The sequence below is a fragment of the Drosophila arizonae genome, chromosome 2, assembly GCF_054131065.1.
Source record: "Drosophila arizonae isolate 15081-1271.41 chromosome 2, UAZ_ARI_1.0, whole genome shotgun sequence".
NCBI classification, from domain to species: Eukaryota; Metazoa; Arthropoda; class Insecta; order Diptera; family Drosophilidae; genus Drosophila; species Drosophila arizonae.
This window is the reverse complement of record NC_142922.1, coordinates 22,557,195-22,583,025: the sequence shown is the minus strand read 5'-3', so window position 1 is coordinate 22,583,025 and position 25,831 is coordinate 22,557,195. Positions and strand designations below refer to the sequence as shown.

At 41.2% G+C, this 25,831-nt stretch overlaps 3 protein-coding genes and 1 non-coding gene across 8 annotated transcripts; 2 read left to right on the top strand and 2 right to left on the bottom strand.

Moving 5' to 3' along the window:
* On the top strand, positions 1–22,092 carry jar (Myosin heavy chain 95F jaguar). Of its 5 annotated transcripts, none has more exons than XM_018018699.2 (18): positions 1–415; positions 15,127–15,321; positions 16,084–16,157; positions 16,227–16,356; positions 16,421–16,582; positions 16,644–16,906; positions 16,975–17,381; positions 17,442–18,186; positions 18,249–18,681; positions 18,738–18,979; positions 19,058–19,278; positions 19,340–19,570; positions 19,923–19,970; positions 20,146–20,190; positions 20,460–20,580; positions 20,647–20,764; positions 21,146–21,247; positions 21,315–22,092. In XM_018018699.2, exons 2-18 carry the CDS (start codon positions 15,135–15,137, stop codon positions 21,572–21,574), a joined length of 3,789 nt encoding a protein of 1,262 aa, XP_017874188.2. In that variant the 5' UTR covers positions 1–415; positions 15,127–15,134; the 3' UTR covers positions 21,575–22,092. The 5 variants fall into 5 exon arrangements, with proteins under 5 accessions (XP_017874188.2, XP_017874186.2, XP_017874187.2 ...); XM_018018697.2 differs by lacking the exon at positions 1–415 and adding an exon at positions 9,659–10,524; XM_018018700.2 differs by lacking the exon at positions 1–415 and adding an exon at positions 14,863–15,008.
* Positions 8,137–8,220, bottom strand: TRNAL-UAA (transfer RNA leucine (anticodon UAA)). Its single transcript has one exon. It is a non-coding gene; the product is annotated as a tRNA-Leu (tRNA).
* Positions 22,093–22,261: 169 nt separating the features above from the next.
* LOC108621407 (putative ATP-dependent RNA helicase DDX55 homolog) lies at positions 22,262–24,221 on the top strand. The gene has a single exon (XM_018018702.2). It carries the CDS (start codon positions 22,320–22,322, stop codon positions 24,150–24,152), a length of 1,833 nt encoding a protein of 610 aa, XP_017874191.1. The 5' UTR covers positions 22,262–22,319; the 3' UTR covers positions 24,153–24,221.
* A 543-nt stretch (positions 24,222–24,764) lies between these two features.
* EMC10 (ER membrane protein complex subunit 10) lies at positions 24,765–25,830 on the bottom strand. The gene is made up of 2 exons (XM_018018705.2): positions 25,663–25,830; positions 24,765–25,604 (listed from the first exon to the last, which is right to left on the bottom strand). The coding sequence occupies exon 2, from the start codon at positions 25,571–25,573 to the stop codon at positions 24,887–24,889; it is 687 nt and encodes a 228-aa protein (XP_017874194.1). The 5' UTR covers positions 25,574–25,604; positions 25,663–25,830; the 3' UTR covers positions 24,765–24,886.
* Between the last annotated feature and the right edge of the window lies 1 nt (position 25,831).

Genomic DNA, 25,831 nt, shown 5'->3' with positions numbered 1-25,831 from the left:
CGAATTGGACATCGCGGGCAGTCGTAAGATAAACATCGAACGCTGCGGTTGGTGCGGCGCACTTGGCGCAATTATACACGAGATCACATGAAATTTTAGTTAATAAACAACACACTCTATTGAAATACGTCAACAAAAAATTGTGTTCGATGGCATTTTTGCCTTCTGCAGCACATTAAACTGCTAACGGACAACATAAATTAACGAAAGCCCTAAAACGCAATTCGGCGCGTTCTTTGGCTCGTGTTTTAATCAAAATTTTTAATTCGTAAACATTGGATTCTGTATTTTGCCAAAACGGAAAGCAAGCGAAACACAACGAGCGACCCTGATTACAAACAAATATCATAAAACACCGGCAAAACACTCCACAGCCGCGCAGCAGCAGCGGAAGCACCAATACAAACAGCAACAGGTAAGCGCAACGGATTAGAGCAACAACAAAAAAGCACAACAACAAACACGATGACAACTCGCATTTGCCCTTTCGGCCAAGCTGAAAAATTTGAGAGCGTTTTATCCGCTTCGTTTCTGTTCGTATATGTTGTGAATGGTTCTTATACCCTTTATACAAATTAAAAATGGGTATAATTAACTGAATGCTACATATCAATAGGCATATGAATGTATATTTATAATATAAATGCGAAGTGTGTACCACTTATAGATATACCACTTCACTCTAAATGTTGTTCAATTTGACTCTTCAAGCTCGTATTTTATTTAGTGCTCATATTTCGCAGATTAGAAAAAGACATAAAAGTGTTGACTTAGGTCAAGAATTCTACGCTATGTGTAGATGAAAAAAAATATATATACATATATCTCAAACTATAAAAAGGCTATCTGCTGGTCGAGCAATCTCACCTAAGTAAACCGCGAACCGTATTATTTTGCTGCTGCTGCATAAAACGTGACCCTGAATCGATTGGAAAATTGGAAAAGAGGGCGCAGTCGCGACATCCTCGTGGGGGTGAAACAACAGCGAATGTCAACAACAAGCAAAGGCACCACCAAAAGCAGCAGCTGTCTCACCCGCGCACACATGCACACATGCATAGATACATATGCTATATATAGACTGTAAAGTCAAAAGGCAAAGCAGAAGGCTGGAAACTGGAATTATAGATGTGTATGTGTGTGTTTCGACACGGGCGCAGGCGACGCGTATGAAAACATAAAAATCATTGGCCCAGGGCCATTTTAATTGCTTGCGGAAACGAGAGTTACCAGCGCCCAAGGCTGGAAGGAGCAATGTTCACTGGTATGCGTTTGCTTATTCCAGGCACATTTTGCAATTTAATTGTATTCTTTGGAAATAATCTCTAACGACGTGACTAGCTCCTCGCGCTTGCGCGTGTCCATATAAACGAACACAAAGCAGGCGCAACTCTTGTAAAACTCTCTCATTCTTGCACTCCTTTGCTCTCTTCACGCATATATGTACGTGCAGTACACAGATACGTTTGATGCGCAATACACACACACTTTGTACTCATGAGAGAAGTACGCGCTAGTTTGATTTGTTCTAGACACGAGCAGCTAAAACACGGTACAAACACGACTTGTTTAAATATTTTATAATTATAGTTACTTAGCGAGTTAGCTAATTATTAAAACAATAATAATAATAATTAGCACAATATTTCAACTTTTAATTTTTATTGCTCTGATAGAAATTTAACAAAATAAAATTTTTTTAAATTCATGTTTACAGTCTGCCTTCAAATGCAAACCAATTTTTAACGTTTACTCAAATCCATAAAACAAAAATGTTTTGTTCTGTAAAGGTTGTTTGTCTTACTTCGTGCTACGATAGGTAAACACGACACACGCCCAACTCTAAAAGAGAACCCTCACACACACAAATACATATGTATATATATATACATAAAGTTTTTTGCATATATTTTGGACAGCTTTGGGTATAAACACATTCGCAAAGCGTGCATTTTTAAAAGCCAATTAACGGGTTTAGCAGTACAGCAAAAGCAATTTTTGCATATACATATATATTTATATATTTATATGTATATTAGCGTTGTTTTCTTTTTTTGGTTTCGTATCTGGCAATCCAGTTGATTCTTGTAGCTGTGTGACGCACGCGTCACAGCGCTGACACAGCGAACTCGTTACTGAAATGCGATCGTCAATTGTCGAGATACATAGATCCTTTAGGTTTAGGCTCGACAGCTGCCCGAGGAACTTCCGCTGGCCGAAAATAGCTGCTGGTCAGACAACAATGGGGTCTTAGATCCGTGAGAGATGCTCGTTAGCCGAATACTCAGCGCTCCGCCCCACTCAAGACCATTTAGAGTGCTTGAACTTGTGTGAATTTGCATATAATAAAAGTGAAACATCTGTGGGCCACAGTGAAAGTTAGTAGATTAATTGGCCCCTTTGTTTCCTAGACTCTTAGATTAGCATATTACCCAGATATATGTACATATGTACATACATGCACATACCTATTTATGTATGTATGTACATATATATTTCTGTCTGTGTATTTTCTTGCTCGTGCTTTTCGCATTTCGCTTTTGACGCAGACGCAAACTTCCGAACGAGATTTACCTTATCTACATATTTATCTAATTTTCCATTTAAATTCATCTTAAGCACACAAAGCATAACGGTTTATGTGAAAATGGGCTTGGGATTATAAAAACACTATCGAAATACACAAAAATATGAAGCAGTTAAATTAATATTAATATTTTAATATTGTATCTTGTTTAAAGATATGTGGAGTAGATATCTTGATTAAAACAAAAAGAAAGTATAAGATATATTTGAGCAACTAATGAAATGCCATTTTAGATTTAATTAATGAATGCTATATTCATAGTTTTATTTGTATTTTCAAATAATATCATTATTTTTAGTTCTTTTTCGTATTTTTGGGAACTCCATTTTTTCGCACTTGCATTTACCTTTTTTGGTGATTTTCGTATATGCTTCTTCTTTATCTATCTGTAAATATTCCGTATCTTGATTTTATGTATATACGGGCAACCATCAGCTGCCTCATGATAGATAAGATTAAAGAAATTGATAACAGGTTGACTGACAAGCGCAGACACAAAGCTCAGTATATAGCTCACAAATATGACAAACATCGAAATGGCTAATAATTTTGCTTAAGTACAACAGCTTTAATCTACTAAATTTAAAAACTAAAGTTAACTGGGTAAATTTAAAGAAAAGAATTAAATACAATAAAATAAGTTTCTGTTCTTTAAATTTTTGGTATTACTTTCAACGGGTGCCAATCGACTTTAAATGATAGGTAACATACATAGTATATGTAAACCTTAAGAATAGCAAATTGATTATAAGATTAGTTTATTTAGATAATATGGAATTAAAACTAACTATAGAGTAACGCTCTGGCTAAAGAGCCTTCGACTTGTTACAAAGCATTGAAACTTAATGAAGATTTAATTTTGGAAATTTTGAGAATAAGACAACTTTTTTACTATTTTAAGAATGTAATTTGCTTTGCAAACGTCATAGGCTCTACTAGTTCCAAGTAGAACCGAAGACTCGTCAGTCAAATTGAAACAAAATAATTACCTCATAATGAGAATAAGCCAAGCCACTAATGCTTTATATTCAGTAAAGCCAGCTACTCGAAACATGACAACAAAACACAGCTGGAAAATAGCCGTCTCGTAGCCATCGACACTCTCTTTCCCTGTGTCAAGCCAATATGGAAAACAGCTAAAATACGCTATAATAAGAATATATGAAAATAATAAGAGCAATACGAGTATTTGTTTATTTACGTTGAGAAGTGCACTTGGCAATATCTGCAGGCCCCGTTTATGACAGCCAAATGCGTCACTCACACACATCCCAATTGTGAGTGGGAGAGTTTTTTTTTAATGAAACTCAGGCATATGCCATATGGAAAATCTGTAAGCATATGTGCGACAGCAGAGGGAAATGCATAAGAAAGATGGGCCCCAAGCGAATTCATCAGACGTAGATGGGGGCTAAACGCAAACGGCAACAACACTGATAGCTGCTAGCCTGCAGTTGTTGTTTCAGTGCCCTGAACCCAAAAGAGAGTTTTGTTAAATCTTTGTACATGGCAAAAGAAAACATTGTTGTTTGCATTAAGTATTTACATGTACTTGTATATACTTGATCGATAGCAGTTTTCGGAATTTTTTTAACTCGGAATCTCTTAAGTACTCGATTAAAACCAATATTAATCATCCGTTAATTTAACAAATCTGAAACGTTTCAAGATCTACTTTTCATTTTGATCAAGATCCCTAGCTATCTCTAGCTTCTTTGTGCTATATCTTGCGTTTCATTGAATGCTTTGGGAGTATTACATATGATTTATTAGATCATTGAAACGAATTCAAAACGTGAAGCACTCAGGGTATCTTCTAGTCGAGCGCTCACTGTTTTTAATGCCTGTTTGCTTTTAAACGGAAAGTCTCAACGCCTGCTCCTGCTGCACTAAATGGCAGCTGAAGTAGGAAATGACGGGCGTTAATTGTTTCACTTTTTGATTGTTTATTGCTGCGTTTCCTGTTTTTCACTTTTATAATTCAGCTTATTTTATTGGTTCCACTAGCTACCGAAACATAGCAAATCTTTCTTGCATTTGCAACACAATTTGAAGGCAAAGTCGTTGAACTCGGAAAAGGATTGGGGAACTACATACATAGTTATTAAAAAATATATTAGGTTAAACTATGCGAAGTGTTTTGTTGGCCAAAAAACAAAAAGGAAAAAAAAACTAAACCAACTCGAAGCGAACTCGTTTTGTTTTCTGTATTTTTTTTTAGCTGATGTGCGCATGCGTTTGCTGCTTTACGGTACAGTGAACTCTGCCCCCCGCCGTTGCGGCGCCGAACCGTGCTGCTGAAATCATGTTTCTGTTAAGTTTGGGCCATAAATTTTACAGCTGCAGCGTTCTATTGTTGCAAACGTAATTGCTTTTTGAGCATTTCCTCTCTGCGCAGCTTTTCACTGAGGTTTTCCAAAACACAACTTGGGGCTAGTTAGCCGCATGACTCATCATCAAACGCTGACAGCGCAGATTTTTCTACGCTCCTGCACGTTTTGAAACCAGTATATTCGTTCTGTGCAGTGTTTGCTTTTATGTGTATCTTTACTTATCTTGTATCTTACTTACCTTAGCTCAAGGTTTGTATAATCGAATCAGAGCCTTTGCTATGAGAAGTTATAGTCTTAGTCTATTTATGTTCAGAAAGACAAATGTTGAAAATTATGCATCTCAGAGAAAGTTATATATATTAGTTATAAAGTTCTAAAGACTTGTCTCTGATCGCCTTTGCTGTTTTGTGGATGCTGAGCGAGTATGATGCAGTCGATTGTAGTCCACTGGCAAGAGCTTAACTTTTGTGATACGCTTTTATTCGCTGATTCTGTGGCTGTGTTGCAGCTGGCAAACAAGTTGAACTGGTTGCTCACTTGCCACCAGTGCGAGAAGAACGCAAATCCGTGCAACTGATATGCGCAGTTGCATGTGAATTGTGCGACTGTTGCTGCTGCTGCTGCTGCTGCTGATGTTGCGGTTGCCTTTGCCTTTGCCTCGATTCTTGCGAGCCCCCGCGTTACGAAACAGGAACCTGTCGCTGGACATTGGCACCGTTAGCGTCCCTGAGCCTGACTGGTTGAACTTGATATTGAAACGCACTGAACGCTGAGCCTGAAACTTGTTTTTACAGCCACGCAAAGCTAAGGCCAGAGTCAGAGCCAGAGTCAAAGCAATTCAATTACCATTGCTATGGTTGAAAGAGCGTGCTGGTAATTAAATTCCAGCGAAATTCCTTCTATTTATATCCCCAAATACATTAAAAGTGCGCAATGAGGATTTCTTTTCATATATACGTAACAGCTGGACAGTAGGCAAAGTGGATGAGTCCATAAAATATTATACTTTTACTTTATACTTTTAATCAGAATGAATAGGCGAGTAGACCTGTATCTCTTTGCCTGTCTGAATGTGATTCTTATTTCTTATAGCAACTCTAGAAATAGTTAGCTGATCAACTTAAAGAGCACTCAGATTAAGCACTAAAAATAATATTTTTGTTAATCTTTTATTCAATTAGAATTCCACATCTTAATCTTTTTCTTCTGAAGTATGTATAACTTTTTTGTTTTGCTAAAATATTAAGAACTTCTTTAATGTGTGTTCGTACCCTCGTGTATATGTATGTTTAGTTGCAAGCAATCGTCACAGAACCGTCAGTGTACCTCTCCGTCGGACTCTCCCAAGTAGATCATTCTTATATAATAATTTCTGTAATGGACTTAGAGTCAGAGCTTACGAACGCTCTATACCTACACTTTCTTCATTTCCACTTTTAACGCTTTGTCATCTGATTACGAATAGCACTAGACGCATAAGATCGTTTATTGGTTTAACATTTGTGGGCTTCAATTAAAAACAGACAAACAAAACCAAATGCTCATAATATTAGTAATGCATTCATTTAAACATTATAATGGATGAGACATGTTTTTTAAATCACTTAATATGAAGTAAAACAGCAGAGCAGAAAGTGAACAATTTTATCTATCCGTCATGGACTTCTTAGACGTCTTACGCCGATTTCTTATATAACTGCTATCCTATAAATTCTCGTCTGCAACGTGTAAGACGCATCGCCTGCAAAACTCCAGCTGAATCGTGTTGCCAATTCTATTTTGTTAGCTCGCTCTGACGTTGCACAGTTGCTCACTTCACTTCAAGCTCTACTTCAGGGCTTTGAGCTACAAAAAATGTCGCAATTATTACACAATTTTCAACAACTCTGTTGCTGCTGCTGTTGTTGTTGTTTTTGTTGTTGCTGTCTTTTGAGCTCTGCTTTTTGTATGCCACAAAGCAATTGAAATTGTTTCTACAACGTTGAAAGAATGGGAAACGAGCTTGGTTAGCTCTGGGTTATGAAATTATGGCAATTGTTTGGCTTTTTCTTTGCATGCAATCATCTTTTTTGTTCAGCTGGCATATACTTATATATACGTGCATATATACGGGAAGTGTCACATATAACTAGGGTATACACCGCAAAATGGGCCAAAGCAGAGGCCAAAAGCAAAAGCAAAATAACAAAAATCAAAAAGAGATACATTGCCAATGTTGCAACAGCGCTGTCACGTGTTATGGAAAATCAATTTACGAATTGGTTATTCATGGATATCTAAAAGAAATGGATATCTAATGAAAGGCAGCTCTCTTTTGATTGATTCGCTGTTGAAATTATTTTAATGTGACTACAAATTAAAACTTTAATCAAATCTAAATGAAATGAATGCATCGATGATCTTTCAATCAATCGAAATCAATGAAAACAAAGAAAAGAAAAATAATAAAACAGCGCTTGACAAATTGATTTTTCAGCTAAGCACAACGAAATTTTCATTGCTATTTAATCACACACGAGCGTAGTCTGAAAAATTTATATATTATTATCAACGAAAACAAAAACCCATTTTAATTGAAATTTGTACTTTTTGTCAAGTTACAAATTTGGCAGACTGTCCTCGTTCAGTCCATCAGGCTAAAGTCAACTAGACCGTTAGTTATATTTTGCATCTTTTTTTTTTTAACCATTTTTTTGTTGTCGCCTGAACGTGTTGTGGCGCAATGCAACAGAATACATAACAAAGCACAGGCCAAAACAATGGACACATAACGAACAGAGAGCATGATTATTAATTATTCAGAGTCAACGGCACTTGCTGGCCTTTTGTTGCCCACTTTGGTTTTGGGCTTGGTTTTTGGCCTTTGGTCAACCGGAAGGTGTTTCAATGGTAGAATGACTTCCATTAAATAGCCCTTTTCGGGCTCTCCGACGGCCAACAACTGCAATTGCAATCAGGTGGCCGTAAATAATCTTGGATGAATCATCTTTCGAGCAATCAGTTCCAATGCACTAACATTTTTGATAAACTGTATTTATAAACTTTCATCGTGCTGCGGTAGAAGACACATACAACATGCATAATTCACACAACATAATACATAGTATTTAATTATAGCAGATTTAAATAACAAATTTTATCTACTAGGGCATAATAATTTTGTTGTTTTATGTAAATAATAAATTAAAAAAAAAAAAAAAAGTAAATTTCCCAACTTGTCAGGTGTGGGGTTCGAACCCACGCTCTCTCTCGAGAACCAGAGCTTAAATCTGGCGCCTTAGACCGCTCGGCCAACCTGACTTGTTGAACGGGTCTGTCTAAACATGCTACATAAGCAGCAGTGTCGACATTGCCCGACAGTTTTCACAAATGTATATTTGCTCACGCGCTCACAGCTCACTGAGGGTGACTGTTTGTTTGTTTGTGTGTGTGAGAATTGTTGTTGTAGAGCAGCAATTGAATGTCTGCCTGTGCACATTGATGCTGCATATTTGGTTTTGGCAATGGGTTTTTGTTGATTTTATTTTACTCTGCATTTAGCAAATTATAATTTATAAAAATATTATTTTTTTATTTATGAATTTAAAATAAAAGAATTTCATATTTCATGCTCATTTGTTCATTACCGGAGAATGAAGCGAGTACATTAAATACAATCGCGGCTATTTTTATATTACGCTCTCACACTGAGCGTTTTTTTTTTTTTTTAATTTTTTATTTTTACTCTGTATATACGCGTGTATGTAGATTGAGACAGCTGACGAGTATATTCTATGCTTCATTCCTCCCTATGACACAGCGGGAGTTAACCCTCACGCTACAAACGTTTGTCGTAGCACAGCACGTTGTAGCGTCGTTGCGGTCGCCCACTCTGACTGTTGTTCTGTCTCCCTCTCTCTCTTTCTCTCTCTCTCTCGGCGTTTTGCTAGTATGAGTGCCGCCTTCTGCTTTGCCGCCTGTTGAATTGTTGCTTTCACACAAAAAGCTTTGCGAAAGCTCTTTTGCTTTGTTGTTTTTAGTACGCGTTCTTATGCAAATTATCCGTTAATTTTAAACTTTGCTGCCGAAAGTAATTGACGCAAAGCTTTCGTAGATTCTTACCTATACTTGCATGCTTACATGCAGAGCGCTCGCTCATCACACATACACACAGAAGCATGAAGGCTTGCTATTCGTAAACAAATGCTGTTAGAGTCCCCTCTTTTGAGCATCTCTCAAGCAGCTGTTGCGCTAGTGAATAACTCAATTCGAATCGTTGCAATGAGAGACGCTGAGACGCGGGGGCGCCGCGTAAATTATACAGGAAGTTGTTATGTCATGCCAAGCTGCACTGTCATTGCATTTTGTTGTTGTTGTGTGTGTGTGTGTGTGTGTGTGCCCTTTGTGCGTCTCCGTTTGCAGTTGCCATTGCTTCCTGGTGGCGACTCCAGCCGCACTTCAGCGAAGTGTTACAATTTTTGCCATTGTTTGGAGCTTCAATTGGAGCATAAACAGAATGCAGAGCAACTCAACTGACAATTTAACCGGCGCTGACACGCAAATGGAATTATTACTGTGCCACCCACAGCCACCCGCACATACATACACACACATTCACACTCACACACGGGGCACAGCCATTGTGGATTCGGCGCAGTTAACGCTCAAGCATATCGTTTACGATATGTGATGCGCAATAACAACAACCCCGGAATATCGTAAACGAACATCCTGCCCCGTTTCCACACAGAATCCGGAGACGCATTTAGTGCAATTCGTGAGCTCGTCGATTGCAGTCGCATCGCACGTGGTTCGTTTGCGGGTCATTCGGCAATCGGGGCGGGGTTGGTCATAGAACTCGGTTACTGGGTGAAAACTACAGCAGCAAAAACAACAACAACAACAACAACATCTAGTGCAATAAGATCTAGATACATCGAATGCAGTCAACACGTACAGAAAAAAACAAAAACCAAAACTTTGCCAGCTACAAATAATTTATGCATATTGTGTGGAGCAAGACGCAATTCTCCATATCTCAATCTGTGGCTCATCTGTTGTCGATGCCGTTGTTGAGGTTGGCGCGTAATGTAGGTCAGTAATAGCCGCAAATTGTGCAACAAAAATTTCACGCTTTTCCACATGCAACTAATTGTAATTGTAATTGCAATTGAGATTGTGGCAATCCAGCGAGAAAAGCGAAAACAAATTCCCGCTTGAAATTATCCAACAGAGCAAAAGACAGACGGCACAGGGGGGCAGAAGTGTGTGCGAAAGTGTAATGCGGCGCAGCAAGTGAAAAGTGTTTAATCGATAGTGAAAATCCAGAAGAGGGAGGCAAGCAGCTGTCAAGCCTGCACCAAATATCAACAGCACCAACACAGACACACACGCTATATATGCTTACACAGTGAAACGGTTTCAGAGTCCGGGTCAACCCCCTTGCCAATATACTTTGCCTCAGTTCAAAGTGCACTCAACTGCAGTCCCTTCTGCTGACTCAACCCTTAGACTACCCAAGTGCATTGCACTGCAAATTAACTTATTGAGTCCCTCACGCACAAACACGCCAAACGATGGATTTTTATAGCAACAACAACAGGCAGCAACATGATCCCAACTCTGGTAAGCTTCATAATAAATATTGCAATTAATTGGCGCAACTTCAATAAAGCCCAATCTTATCTGCTACCAATTGAGTATAATCTCTGTGGTCATTGCAATTAATTTTAAGGGCAATAATAGTTAACTAATAATAGCAACAATTTGCGGAAAAGGTCTACAGACAGAAAATTTTATGAAGGGTTTTTTTTCGCAATATATGTATGTGTGTATTACTGCAAATTATCATCATTATTTATCAATTATCATTTTGAAGTACATTATTTTAATTCTGAAATTCAAACCACACTATTATTATAAACTTAATCTTAAACTAAAACGATTCGTTTAGGTATTATTATTATTCATTTGATTTGTTCTTTAAGCTAATTCAAGGAGTTTGTTCAACTAGCAGACACTGGGCTTATTGCTGAATTAAATGTGCGAAGTTCAGATTAGAGATTGGAAAACAAGAAAACAAATTCCGTCTACGGTGTATAAATACGGTCTGCAATTAAATGGATTTCAAATGCAAAAGTCAATATTATTTATATATAACGAGAACTGAACGGATATAGTAGCTCTATCAAATCAGCTCTCCCTCCGCAATCAAGTTTACATCTATGCATTACATAGGCATAGCCACGCCTTCTTCTGTCTTTTTAATGTGCTTGTTACCTTCGTAATAATTTGCAATGGTTTCAGAGCTATATAAATGCTAAAAATTGCTTAGACAAATTTTACATTGTTTGCATTTTTTTTGCGCTGCTTATCAACAGCAAAACCAACTCTTTAATAAACCTTATCGCATAAAAATTCTAAACAAAGCCAGCCAACAGCTCACAGATAACAACTTCAATCAGGTGCATTGGCCTAATATTTTAACGGGAAGACGGCTAAAGTTTCGAAAATTCACAAACTAAATACTAAATAAGATTGTCTCGCTATTCAAAATAAAATCTCATGAAGCACTTTGGCTAATGCAGCAACAAATGAAATGCGCGTGCCTTCAATTACAGTAATAAGTGACTAGCACGGCTAACTACGGCACGCAACTTGGGCTGATTCACTTGGCCAGTGGGTTGGGGCTGCAAAGGGCGAGACGATGAGCATTGCGGCGATGATATCACCGACCCCAAGTAACAAAGCACACACACACACACATTCGCATATTCAGTAGTCGCTAGTCTATGCATTAGCTGGCCGCAAATCACGTCGACGTGTCTGCGCGACCTGGCTAATTGGCTGGCTCCAAAAAGGTGTTTATGCTGCTCAGATTACGCATGCGAGGCGGTCAAGAAAGCAGCCCGGCTCGGCCCTGTTTAAATAAGCCTTAGACAGTCGTGCAGACCCGGCGACTGCAGGTGTCATTCATTTAAGGTGCGCGGAGGCCAAAGGCTTCACATTTCATAAGCCTTTGCCGTCCGTCTTTCACAGTGCTTCAGCATGACTTGGACGTTTCTCTTCAAGCTTTGCCGCCTGTCTTGGCCATTGTCAATGTCGCCCTCAAGCACTTCCTCCATCATCAAGTCATTTATGTTTTTCTACTTCTTCTTCTTGTGCATCATGCTCGTTTTTTTTTGTTGCTCCGGCCACACTTGGTTGCTTCTGAGACCTGCACGCAGATTGTCTCCCATTTCCTTTTTTGCTATGCATTGCAATCCCTGACAGAATGCAGCTAGGCAGCTTCGTCTCTACATAAACGGCCATCAAATGTGGCATTCATCACACACACACTCACACACCTTGCTGCAAACTTCATTTGTGTGTGTTTGTGTGAGTTGCTTTTTTTTTGCAATTTGTAATTTATGCCAACGTCTCATGCAGAGCAGCGCGCAGAGATTCAAGTGCCAGACAAATTGTGGGCACAGAGGCGACTACTTCAAGGCGTCATCGTTGCCATTGCTGACAAAAGAAGCGAGTCAAGCGAGTTGGATGACTATACGCATACCCTGTAGTCAAATGTTCGTTATAGCTTGCATAGCTGTTTAACAAATTGTTGATACATTTGTCATATATTCTTAGTCAAATTGATAAATGCAAGGCTTTGAATATACCCTTTATTAAGATAGGCTTAACATGTGCAAAAATAAAATAGGATAACTTTCAAATATATATATATATATATATACAATTTATAATGTATTCAAAACTCGCAGCAGAAAAATAATTTTTAAATGTTAAGGAAATTTATATGCTCGAAAAACTATAAGAATATCAACCCAAGTTTTGCAGGGTATCTCAAAATGAATATTGCAAGTTTGTTTCTTACTTCTTTCACTTAAAATATATCAAACTCCATAAACAAAATAATTACAGGGTATTCCAAACTGCATATTGCAAGTATTGTGTTTTTCTTCCCTCGCTCTTGGCTGCATAATCAAGATTATGTTAAATTGCCTGCAAAATTGTTGTTAATTTGCCTTGCACATTATAAAGCGATTTCCAGATATATGCATAGGCCAAGTTCCACTTTCTATGTACAAACTGGGCTAATTGTGATGAATACATTGCATTACATTTAATGGGTCTGCCCGATTAACACTCGCTATCAGCCTGGGAGTATTTGACAATTAAGCTGAAAAATTTGAAAAGACAAAAAAACTGAATATCTATGGAATGTATAGAAGACGCGATAATATCTCAGTGCTAAAAGGCAATGAAATTCGTGACACATTCCGGCTGGCACGAGCACGAAACAAACATTTCGAATATTGTTTTGATAACAGCTCTTAACATGGCTAGAACTGTGAAGAACCTTTATAGAATAGGTCAAACACTGAGTCATGCGACACACGTTATGCCGAACCTCTTCATGTATGACAATAGAGGAAAAGTAATCTCAGAATAGATTAAATAGCTAAACGGTATTTTGTACAACAATGAGAAACAATTGGATTTGCGAAATACACCCACTAGCAGTTGCTCAGACACTAAACAATCTGAAAAATAGAAATACAAAAAAACTCGTTTAACGATCATTTAATAATTTAGCACTTTGGCAAATTTGTGTCATAATTTATGCGCGAAGAGCTTAGCTTCCTCTCTCACTCGCTCTCTCTCTCTCGCTCTCACTGTTTGTGTTTCTGTACACAGATGATTTGCATTGTTCTACCGAAAACCCAATGAAATGCGAGACACCCAAAACAGTCTCTAATTGAGTGTGTGGATCCGAGCCAGAGCCGAAACCCATGGAACGAGAGAGACCAACCGAGCCATGCACCATTAACCCAGCACCGTAAATAAATGAATTTCACCTTGACGCCGTTGCTGAAATGCTGTCCGACGTCATTGTCTAACTGAACCTCCCCATTTCTATGCCCATAAGGGGCTGCTGGGGGGGTGATACACTGAGAGAGGGTGGGCGGGTGGCTGTAAGCGAGAGATTTGCGGTTTGAAATCGTATACACAGAACCTATTTGTTTATTTGCGATTGTTGTGCGAACAGTACAAGGTCGGCATTGTTAAAGGGGTATCTGTCTCTGTCTCTCCCTCTCTCTCTCTCTCTCTCTCTCTCTCTCGGAATCTTTCTCTCTGCCTACCTCTTGATTGTCAACACCTACACGGTTGGCGGAGCCGTGCTTATCAACATCACGACGCCCGTGAGTCAACGCATGACCAAGAAAGGTAACCTAGCAAACAGATAGAAAAAATACAGTAAAAGAAAAAAACAGACAACATAACAAAATAAGCGATATAGGAAAGGAAACAGAAATTGCCACAAGGCGACAACGTCAGCGAGAGCGAAGACCAAAAGTCAAAAGAAGTAGTAGGGGAGAGAGAGAAATGTAGAGAGAGAGAGAGAGAGAGAGAGAGAGAGCGAGCGAGCGTGAAAGAAGCAACGGTAACGGACAGGTAAAGTTTAATTGCTGAGAAATGCTCAACAAGAACTGCCATAAAACACCGGCCGACCCGGCTAGCCAGCCACTGGCAACAGAGCGTCAAAACGGCCTTAATGACTGTTACTCGCATTCGCTAAATACGGCTAGACTGCATGGGTGGGAGGGAGATAGCAATGATCTGCGCATATTGGGGATGAGCGCGTGATCAGCAATGATAGCTGCATTGGAATGCACATATAGAGTATATAAATATAATCTAAATAAATATTAAATATAAATATAAATAAATATTAAAATAAAAATAAATATTATTTATTGTGATTCTTTATATTTCAGACAAATTATAGATATAAATTTATAAAAAATTTTGGTATTTACTTAACAATATATGAATACATTTTGAATGATTTTGATATAGATAGGTAAAATAAATAGAAATTAGTTCTAGTTAATACAATATGTTATAACAGTCTAATACTTTCCCAAGAAACGTGTCTAACTGCTCGTCGTGACACGATGCTCTCAGTGACAATAGTCTCACCTCTAGCACTCGCAGCTCACCTGGCTGCGATCGACCGGTGCTGGTTGCTCAGTTGCTTTTGTGAACTCTGACGACGCGGCTCACAGTCAGAGCGTTCTTTGGCCGCCTCTTACCTGTTCAACCGTGTTAGTGTCGGCGGCGTTTGATAAGATTTTCCACTTTGATTAATATAGAAAATCATCAGCTTTATTTGTTAGTTGCTCATACTAATGATCATTTAAAATATTTCATGTTTGATTGCAGTGCGCAAAATGTTGGAGGACACCCAACTCGTTTGGGTGAGAGATCCCGTGGAGGGTTATATACAGGGTCGCATCACTGAAATTGGCACCAAGGAGTTCGAAGTAACGCCCATTGATCGCAAGTTTCCCAAGCGTACGTGTCACTACGATGATATACACTCATCATGTGATGGACCCCAGGATCACGACGATAACTGTAAGTATTACAAATCAAATGCTATAGAGCGTTGTCTGTATATATGTGACTGTAGTACGTATGTATGTCTGTGTGTGTGTGCGTGTCTATTTGTTGTTTTTTCGGCTTTATCTATTGTGTGGCTTGTGTTTGTGAATAGAACGTGGTTATATAAGAAAAAATTGGATATACAATAGACGAATACTGATTCGAAACTGCTATTTCCGTCAGCTGTTCATCTGGCTATCTCTTTATCCAGACATTCTACAGATTCCAGTTAGATAATATTACAAACTAATTACATTACAAATATATATATGTATATATATGTACATATGTATAAAACGCTCTGTAAAGATGTCTATCAAAGTCAGTCACTTTTCTGGCTATACCAAGCAGAACCAGATAAACCAAAAACAATTTCCAGAGAAATTTCAACTCTTCTGTGTGTTTTAGTGAAGATCAGTTGAGATACATATGTAGTAGGTATGTCCATCGTAATTGCTCAAGTTACAGCTAGACTGATCTCACGTGTTGTATTTTGATGCTCTACTTCTGGGCAAGATCGTATAACTTTATGGTACCGCTGCTCGTGGGCATTAAAATTCTTGTTGTTGTGATCGTTAGCTACGCTTGCGTGAAACAGTTGAGCGGTAAAGCACTTATGCCTAACCCCCGACGACCCTCTTGACTGTCCTCGGGGTGAAAGTTGACTTTCAACTGAACTAACTGAGAAAAAAGAGAATAAAACAATAAATAAACTCTACTTACTCCAAATTCCAGGTGAGCTTATGCTGCTCAACGAAGCAACATTTTTGGACAATCTGAAAACGCGTTACTACAAAGACAAAATCTATGTAAGTAATATATAGAGAATACATAAATATATGTACATATATATATATATAATCCGTAATCCATTACAGACCTATGTGGCTAACATACTCATTGCCGTCAATCCGTATCGTGAGATCAAGGAGCTCTATGCGCCGGATACCATCAAGAAGTACAATGGGCGCTCGTTGGGCGAGCTGCAGCCTCACGTCTTTGCCATTGGTGAGTACTGACCATCTATCAAATCAAATCTCATTCTAATCCTTGATCTTCTCTGCCTCAATAGCGGATAAGGCGATTCGGGATATGCGCGTCTACAAGTTGTCTCAGTCCATTATTGTCTCTGGCGAATCGGGCGCAGGCAAAACGGAGTCCACCAAGTATTTGCTGAAATATCTGTGCTACTCGCACGACAGCGCTGGACCCATTGAGACCAAAATACTGGATGGTATGTGAAACTCATATATATGTATACGTATATATAATAATTGTGTATAATCCGACTTTAGCCAATCCCGTGCTGGAGGCCTTTGGCAATGCCAAAACCACACGCAACAACAACTCGTCGCGTTTTGGTAAATTCATTGAGGTGCACTACGATGCCAAGTGCCAGGTGGTCGGCGGCTATATCTCTCACTATTTGCTGGAGAAGAGTCGCATCTGCACGCAGAGCGCGGAGGAGCGCAACTACCATGTGTTCTACATGCTGCTCGCCGGCGCTCCCCAGCAGCTGCGGGACAAGCTGAGCTTGGGCAAGCCGGACGACTATCGCGTAAGCATATTTGGCAGTGATAATTCACCTCTTATTTTTCTCACGTCGTGTAACTTGCTCTCTTGCAGTATCTTTCCGGCTGCACGCAGTACTTTGCCAATGCCAAGACCGAGCAGCTCATTCCGGACACTCAAAAGTCGACGAGCCACCAGAAGAAGGGCCCGCTCAAGGATCCCATTATCGACGACTACCAGCACTTCCAGAATCTGGACGAGGCTCTGGGTCGTCTGGGTCTCTCCGATACAGATAAAATGGCCATCTACACCTTGGTGGCGGCTGTTTTGCACTTAGGAAACGTCAACTTTGAGGAGATACCCGACGATGTGCGCGGCGGATGTCAAGTGGCGGAGGCATCGGAGCGCTCGCTGGACATCACAAGCCGCCTGCTGGGCGTCGATCCAGCCGAGCTGCGTACGGCTTTGGTGTCGCGCGTCATGCAGAGCAAGGGCGGTGGCTTCAAGGGCACGGTTATCATGTAAATTACAATTTATGAAATGCTAGTTTCGTTTCCCATTACCCTCTGCTCTATTTGCAGGGTTCCTCTGAAGATCTATGAGGCGAACAATGCACGAGATGCCTTGGCCAAGGCCATTTACAGTCGGCTCTTCGATCGCATTGTGGCTCTGATCAATCAGAGCATTCCCTTCCAGGCGTCCAACTTTTACATCGGCGTCCTGGATATTGCGGGCTTTGAGTACTTCACGGTCAACTCGTTTGAGCAGTTTTGCATCAACTACTGCAACGAAAAGCTGCAGAAGTTCTTCAACGACAACATTTTAAAGAACGAGCAGGAGCTGTATAAGCGTGAGGGCCTCAACGTCCCTGAGATCACCTTCACGGACAATCAGGACATCATCGAGTTGATCGAGGCAAAGTCGAATGGCATCTTTACACTGCTGGACGAGGAGTCCAAGTTGCCCAAGTCGTCGCCTGCTCATTTCACTGCCGAGGTGCACAAGTCGTGGGCGAATCATTATCGCCTGGGTCTTCCACGCTCATCGCGCCTCAAGGCGCATCGCACGCTGCGTGACGAAGAGGGCTTCCTCGTGCGTCATTTCGCTGGCGCCGTCTGCTACAATACGGAACAGTTCATTGAGAAGAACAATGATGCGTTGCACGCATCGCTCGAGTGCCTGGTGCAGGAGTGCGAGAATCCGCTCCTCAAGCTGCTCTTTCCATCCGGCAGCAACACCTCTGTGCGTGGCAAACTAAACTTTATCTCCGTTGGCTCCAAGTTCAAGACGCAGCTGGGCGAGCTCATGGAAAAGCTCGAGCAGAATGTAAGTGGCGAAGCCGAAAAGCCTAGCAAAAATGCATCTTATTTATTTATTGTACATCTCAGGGCACCAATTTCATACGCTGCATCAAGCCCAACAGCAAAATGGTTGATCGCCAATTCGAGGGCTGCTTGGCGCTGGCACAGCTCAAGTGCTCCGGTACCATATCCGTTCTCGAGCTGATGGAGCATGGCTTCCCGTCGCGTGTGCTCTTCGCCGATCTCTATAGCATGTACAAGTCTGTGCTGCCGCCGGAGCTGGTTTCCCTGCCAGCGCGCACCTTTTGCGAGGCCATGTTCCAGTCGCTCAACCTGAGCGCCAAGGACTTTAAGTTCGGCATCACAAAGGTCTTCTTTAGGCCTGGTAAATTTGTGGAATTCGATCGCATCATGAGATCTGATCCGGAGAATATGCTGGCCATTGTGGCCAAGGTGAAGAAGTGGCTGGTGCGCTCGCGCTGGGTCAAGTCAGCGCTGGGCGCACTTTGCGTCATCAAACGTAAGTCATTTGCACTCCAGAGATGTTTTCTTTAATTGACCCATGTTTCCATTTAGTGCGCAATCGCATCATCTTCCGCAACAGGTGCGTACTGACGGCCCAGCGTATCGCACGCGGCTTTCTGGCGCGCAAGCAACATCGTCCACGCTACCAGGGCATTGCCAAGATCAACAAGATTCGGACCAACACCTTGAAGACCATCGAAATTGCCAGCGGTCTAAAGCTGGGACGCGACGAAATTGTCGGCGGTGTCAATGATATATACAAGCAGATCGATGATGCCATTATGAAGATCAAAGTGAGTTCCCTGTGATTCCATATTGCTCATGCATCATGTGTTTGCTGACCTACTCTCTGTCTTTCTCTCTATCCCCAGCTAACTCCGAGAATTACCCAGCGCGAAATTGACTCCATGTACACGGTGATCATGGCCAACATGAATAAGCTGACAGTTGATCTGAATAACAAGTTGAAGGAGCAACAGCAGGCGGAGGAGCAGGAGCGACTGCGCAAGATACAAGAAGCTCTCGAAGCGGAACGTCGTGCCAGAGAGGCGGAGGAGCAACGTTTGCGCGAGGATGCCGAAAACAAGCGACTGTTAGTCCTGTTAAGTTACTAATCAAAACACAATTTATTTAGCATTTACTTTAATCTACAGCAAAGTCGAAATGGAAACCAGACGCAAGCTGGCCGAAGCTCAACGTATGCGCCAGGAGGAAGAGGATCGACGTGCCGCCTTGGTGCTGCAGGCGCAGCTGGAGAAAGAGGCCAAGGATGATGCCAAGTATCGACAGCAGCTCGAACAGGAGCGACGCGATCACGAATTGGCGCTGCGCTTGGCTAACGAATCCAATGGCCAGGTGGAGGATAGTCCTCCCGTCATACGCAAGTATGTGTTTGCAAGCCCAAAAAGAATAGATATATATGTGTATAGCATATATATAATGGATTAGGCACTTGTAGACATGGTGCAGGTGAAGAGAGAATTGTATAGGAGAGAAAGACGAGTGAGAAAGCCTTTTTAAAGAGTGTGAGAATGTGAATTGAAAATCTTGCTTAGCTTAATGTTTGTATATATGAGCTAGGCTATTTATTATAATTATTATGTATCTATATCTATATGTATATGTATATGTATATTTGATGAAGACTCACCAAACTTTCTCCCGTTCCCCCCTTACACGCCTACTTCTTGTACACCAACCACATCCCAACACACACAACCAACAAAACAAACACAGTGGTGGTCTGAGTGACGCGTCTCCCGTGGGTTCCAACAAACTGATCAGGTATAGCACACTTTATAATTTACTTTCATTTTATTGTTGTATCAAATTAAAAATTGTTCTCTTGCTTTCTACTGCTTTTACTCAATAACTAATTGGATTGTAAACAACAAAAACAAAATATCTTTTACCTTCTGCTTTACTTTTCTATATATACTATTTATATTTGATGAACAAGTTTTTCACAAGTTGTGTCAAACATTGCTTCGCGATATTTGAATAAGTGAGTTGGTGCTGGTTTTTGACAACTTTTATAACAACTAAACAAATAACTAACACTATATAAAGTATCATTCATACTAATTAAATTGTAATATTTGTGATATATTTATTGGCTTCAGTTGTAGAACTTTTTAACATTTCTTATAAACTCTTTTGTAAACAAAAATAAGCATTGAAATCCATCTATAACTCACTTTGATTTTTTCCATGCTTTCCATTAATATATATAATCAAAATTATTGAAGATTAATAAATCTCTAACGTTCCCAGATCGGAGAACGTGCGCGCACAACAGCAAGCGCTTGGCAAGCAGAAGTACGACTTATCCAAGTGGAAATACTCGGAACTACGCGATGCTATCAACACGTCCTGTGATATTGAATTGCTTGAGGTAATGAGCAGAGCGTGCCTAATTGTATATGCATTTCAAATGAATTATTTTTCTCATCCATTGCAGGCCTGTCGCCAGGAGTTCCATCGTCGCTTGAAGGTCTATCATGCCTGGAAGGCAAAGAACCGCAAACGCACCACCATGGATGAGAATGAGCGTGCACCACGCAGCGTCATGGAGGCCGGTAGGTGTCAAACATATGATTACAGACATTAGCTCATGATCTAACGAAGGCCTTACAGTCCGAGTAAAGCAAAATGTATTTTATAGTTTCTTAAAGTACTAGTACTTATTTGAAACCCTTTAAATATCATTATCTATCGACTGTTGGATTGAGTTTATAACGGCATAAGTCTATCTGACAAAAATGTAACTAGATTTTGTAATTTTATTATATATATAGATTTCCCTTCCTATAACTTTATAGTCTATCGATCACATATCCTAAAGTATGCTTACCCAATTATAGAGTTAGATTATAGCGAGTTATATTAGACTGTTTTCGGCCTGTGGTGTTGAATTGGTTTAAATATATTTAATAAATTCATTTTGCATATATTCACAGCCTTTAAGCAGCCGCCTATTGTGCAGCCCATACAGGAGATCGTGTCAGCACAGCATCGCTATTTCCGCATACCCTTCATGAGAGCCAATGCGCCCGATAATAGTAAGTGCTAAGGAGTTCTTTAAGTATATTTTATTAATCTCTCTCTCTCTCTCCCTCTCTGCTATAGCCAAGCGCGGCTTGTGGTATGCGCACTTTGATGGCCAGTGGATTGCTCGGCAAATGGAGCTGCATGCGGACAAGCCGCCAATCCTGCTCGTTGCCGGCACAGATGATATGCAAATGTGTGAACTGAGCCTCGAAGAGACCGGACTGACACGCAAACGAGGTGCTGAAATTCTGGAGCACGAATTCAATCGCGAGTGGGAACGCAATGGGGGCAAGCCGTACAAGAACCTGGGTACTAAGCCGAATGGAGCTGGCATTTAAATCGAGATCACAGTTAAAACTAAATTGTGAACGTAACGAAAGGATAGAAACCATTGGGAAAAGGAAATAAGATAAAGGAAAGAATAACCAACACCGTTTGACAAATCCAAATTTGCAGTCTAAACGAAATTCCATAAATATTTTTGCATAACTTTTGATAAGAACTACGTCCAAAAATCGATGGCTATAAAAGATAAAACATAAATTTATAAATGTCAACAGATCTTTTTTCTATATATGTACGTATATATGTATACATTTCAATTGCGAATGGATTTCGTTTTCATCGCCCAGCTGCATGTGGGGGCCACGCATACATTTTGCATACCTTTACATCGGTATTCCATGTGTATGAGCATTTTTTTTCAATTAGTTAAGCGAGTGTCTAATACGCGATATAAACCAGGAAATGGCAAGTTGTATTTAGTGTCTAATGAAATTCTATTTAAATGTGTATTTACTTATATAATTGCATATATATTTTACAGTATTTTAAATTAAATATTAAATGCTCGAAATATGGTGTGTTTTTTAATGTGTCTTTAGACCAATTTAACTAACGTATGAATGTGGCGATTTCATCTTCTATTTTTGTCAATTTGAATTTAGCGGCAAATGCGCAACTCAAATTTGCGTTTGTGTCAGCTGTTTTTACTTTATCGATACTTATCGATAGCTATGCACAATAGCTATAAGCTGTATTAGTCAGGTGGCAACCACGCTGCACGTGTGTTTGTTTACAAAAATGTCACGCAAAACATGGAAATCCTTGGACAAGCCGCCGCTTTCACAGCCCGTCCTCGAGGTGCTGCAGGGGTTTGGCTTTGATCTAATGACACCTGTGCAAACGGCATCGATTCCATTGCTGTTGGCACGCAAGGATGTCTCCGCCGAAGCTGTTACGGGCAGTGGCAAAACGCTGGCGTTCCTCGTGCCTATGCTAGAGATTCTGCAGCGTCGCCACAATGAGACGCCCTGGACAGCAAAGGAGATTGGTGCACTGATCATATCGCCCACACGTGAGTTGGCGCGACAGATATCCGAGGTGCTTGCCCAGTTCCTGGCACACGAACAACTGGAGCACCTGAATCAACAGCTCATCGTCGGCGGCAATAGCATTGAGGAGGACATCGCCGCTCTGAAGCAGCAATCACCATGTATACTGGTGTGCACGCCTGGACGTCTAGAGGATCTGTTTCAGCGCAAAGGCGACGACCTCAATTTGGCTTCGCGTGTGAAGAGCTTGGAATTCCTGGTCCTCGACGAGGCGGATCGCCTGCTCGACTTGGGCTTTAAGACGAGTGTCAACAACATCTTAGGCTATCTGCCTCGCCAGCGACGCACTGGTCTCTTCTCAGCCACACAGACCACCGAGGTAACTGACCTGATACGTGCCGGCCTTCGCAATCCTGTGCTGGTCTCCGTCAAGGAGAAGGCTTCCGTTAATACCCCAGCGCGTCTACAGAATTTTTACAGGATTGTGGAGCCGGAACAAAAGTTTCTCTCGCTGCTGCAGTTCCTACGCTCGCCCACCTCCAAGACCGGCAAAGTTATGGTCTTCTTTCCCACCTGCGCTTGCGTCGAGTACTGGGCAGAGATGCTGCCGTCGTTTCTGCCCGATCGCCAGGTCCTGGGCATCCACGGCAAGATGAAGAACAAGCGGGCCAATGTAGTGGAGCGTTTCCGCACCGAGGCAAACTCGGTGTTGCTGTGCACGGATGTTTTGGCGCGTGGTCTGGATGTGCCCGAAATCGAGTGGGTGGTGCAATGGGATCCTCCGTCCAATGCTTCGAGTTTCGTGCATCGTGTGGGACGCACCGCTCGGCAAGGCAACGAGGGAAACGCTTTGGTATTCCTGCTGCCAACCGAGGATGCATATATCCAGTTCCTAAAGCTCAATCAGAAAGTTGACTTGAGCGAACTGCAAGAAGAATGCATTGAAACAGACGAGGCTGAGCTGAGGTCAACGGTGGAGAAACTGCATCAGCTGCAGGCCGCTGATAAAGGTGCCTACGACAAAGGCATGCGAGCCTTTGTATCCCATGTGCGAGCCTACACCAAGCACGAGTGCAGCGCTATATTGCGGCTGAAGGATCTGGATCTGGGCAAAATGGCAACGGCGTATGGACTGCTGCAGCTGCCGCGCATGCCAGAGCTGAAGAACTACCAGGGCAATGGATACATTGCGCCCAGCTTCGAAGTGGATCTCACCAAGCTGACCTACAAGAATGCGCAGAAGGAGCAGGTGCGCAAGCAGAAGCTGCAGACGTTCGAGCAGACGGGCACTTGGCCAGGACGCCAGAAGCAACACATGAAACGAACCGAATCCTGGGATCAGACAAAAAAGGCCAAGCTGGATGCCAAGTCGAAGAAGGAGTTGAGAAAGGCGAAGAAGCAGCGCAAGCGCGAAGCGGCAGCAGCCGAGGGTGGGGCGCAGCGCAAACGCAAGCAGCAATACACACAGGAGGACCTGGAAGAACTGGCCAGCGATATTCGTCTATATAAGCGGCTCAAAAAGAAGAAAATCACCGACGAGGACTATGACAAGGCCATGGGCATTGATGGTGTTGACGACTAGGAAGATGTGTAGTTTAATGTAAATAATTAAGTGTACAAACAATAAACTAGAAATAGTTTTTATGAGCGACGATAGTTTAGTGTACTTGCTCGTGCCACACATACACTGATACATATGCATGCAAATGGGACAAGAATAAACTTTTCACCACTCTCACACAGAACTCTTAGTACTTGCTCAACTGCACCTCCACTCTTGGTGAGCGTCGAGTGACGATAGTTAACTCCAATGCCTTTCCTCGAATCGAGTATCACCACTAATCATACACATATACATACACATTCAAATGGAACAAGAATTAACTTCTTACCATAGCTTCGTATTTGCTCGGCTGCTCTTGCGCAGTTGACGAGCCAGGGACCTGAAAGCCACAAGCACAGTACGATCAAGAGAGATGAGCGCTATCTATCTCTTAATTCCACAGCGTCTAAATGTAAATGTGTTTGCTTAACTCTTCTCTTAATTTAATGCATGTACAGAAACTCTTAGCTACTGCTATCAAGGGAGATGACTGCACGCCCTCTCCTTTTTGTACTCCTTCTCTTAAATGAAAGTATTTATGTACACACACACAAATATGCCTAAGCAGCAATGCAGAAAGAGAGAAGAAAGTTTAGTCTAGCTGTTCAAAGACGTACACACATACGTATGTGTGTGGTTGAACATACTTGTGTTATTTCCTTTATTTCCAATTAAAAGAACTACGATTTTTACTAATTTACTTTTACAAATGCTTATTTGGCAGCATCCTGATTGGTTGCTCCAGAAATAAATACCAATAGGACTACAGGCACAATATACATCCAGTATTTAGCAAAGAAGCCCCTATTGTCGCGCACCTCGCCGCGCTCTCTGGCCTCACGCTCACGCTCGAACTTCTGTATAAAGCTGCCAGTGTCCGGAACCGGTGCCAGTTCGGCATGTCGAATGATAACATCAGAGCTGAAGTTTTTCTCGTTGATTTGCTGCGTATTCTCGGCGGTGCATTCTGAGATCTTTGGTGCGGGATCCTGGGAGGTAGTGATGCCCGTCACATAGCCATTGGGATCTAGTGATACCCATAGAACATCATTGAACTGGGCCAGCAGCAAACTGCACGCTTTGCTGGAGGTCAGGAAGCGCTGGCTACTGCCATTGGGATATGTGACCGTTGCCCTCAGGCGATAGAATCCATTCTGACGTGCCAGAACCTTCAGGCTTTCAAGCTCGCTGTCCGTTAATGGATTTTGCACAATTGTCGACAGTCCCGCATTCAGACTTGGTATGGAGATATTACCGCGGTGCGAGAAATGCTCTGGCCTGGCAGGCGTCAAAGCATGGTGCAAATCAATATTTATCCAGCCATCATGTTCCAAGAAGCCCCAACCACTTGCAAAGAAGCTGACCAGAACGATTAATAAATAGCTTAATCTTAAATGCATCTTCGTTAATATGGATTCTGTTTGTTTTTGTCTGAAAAGGCAATGTTTTTATAGAAGTTTTTCGAAGGATGGTTCTAGTAATTACTTACGTCCGAATTTCTTTAACAAGTCATTAAACTGCAGCCCATATGATTTGCGGTATATTTATATCGATAGAAACCGGTGGTATTCAATTGTTGCTGCCAGCGTTGAGCGTCGATATATTAGCTGACATTTGTAGCATAGACATAAATTTTAGGAGTATCTAAAAATTTGAAT

Bases quoted from the DNA above. Each gene is read 5' to 3' on its own strand.
- EMC10 (XM_018018705.2), bottom strand. From the start codon at position 25,573: ATGCATTTAAGATTAAGCTATTTATTAATCGTTCTGGTCAGCTTCTTT.
- jar (XM_018018697.2), top strand. From the start codon at position 10,476: ATGGATTTTTATAGCAACAACAACAGGCAGCAACATGATCCCAACTCT. The intron at 10,525-15,126 runs GTAAGCTTCATA...GTTTGATTGCAG, and splicing joins GCAACATGATCCCAACTCTG to TGCGCAAAATGTTGGAGGAC. The intron at 16,907-16,974 runs GTAAGCATATTT...GCTCTCTTGCAG, and splicing joins GCAAGCCGGACGACTATCGC to TATCTTTCCGGCTGCACGCA.
- LOC108621407 (XM_018018702.2), top strand. From the start codon at position 22,320: ATGTCACGCAAAACATGGAAATCCTTGGACAAGCCGCCGCTTTCACAG.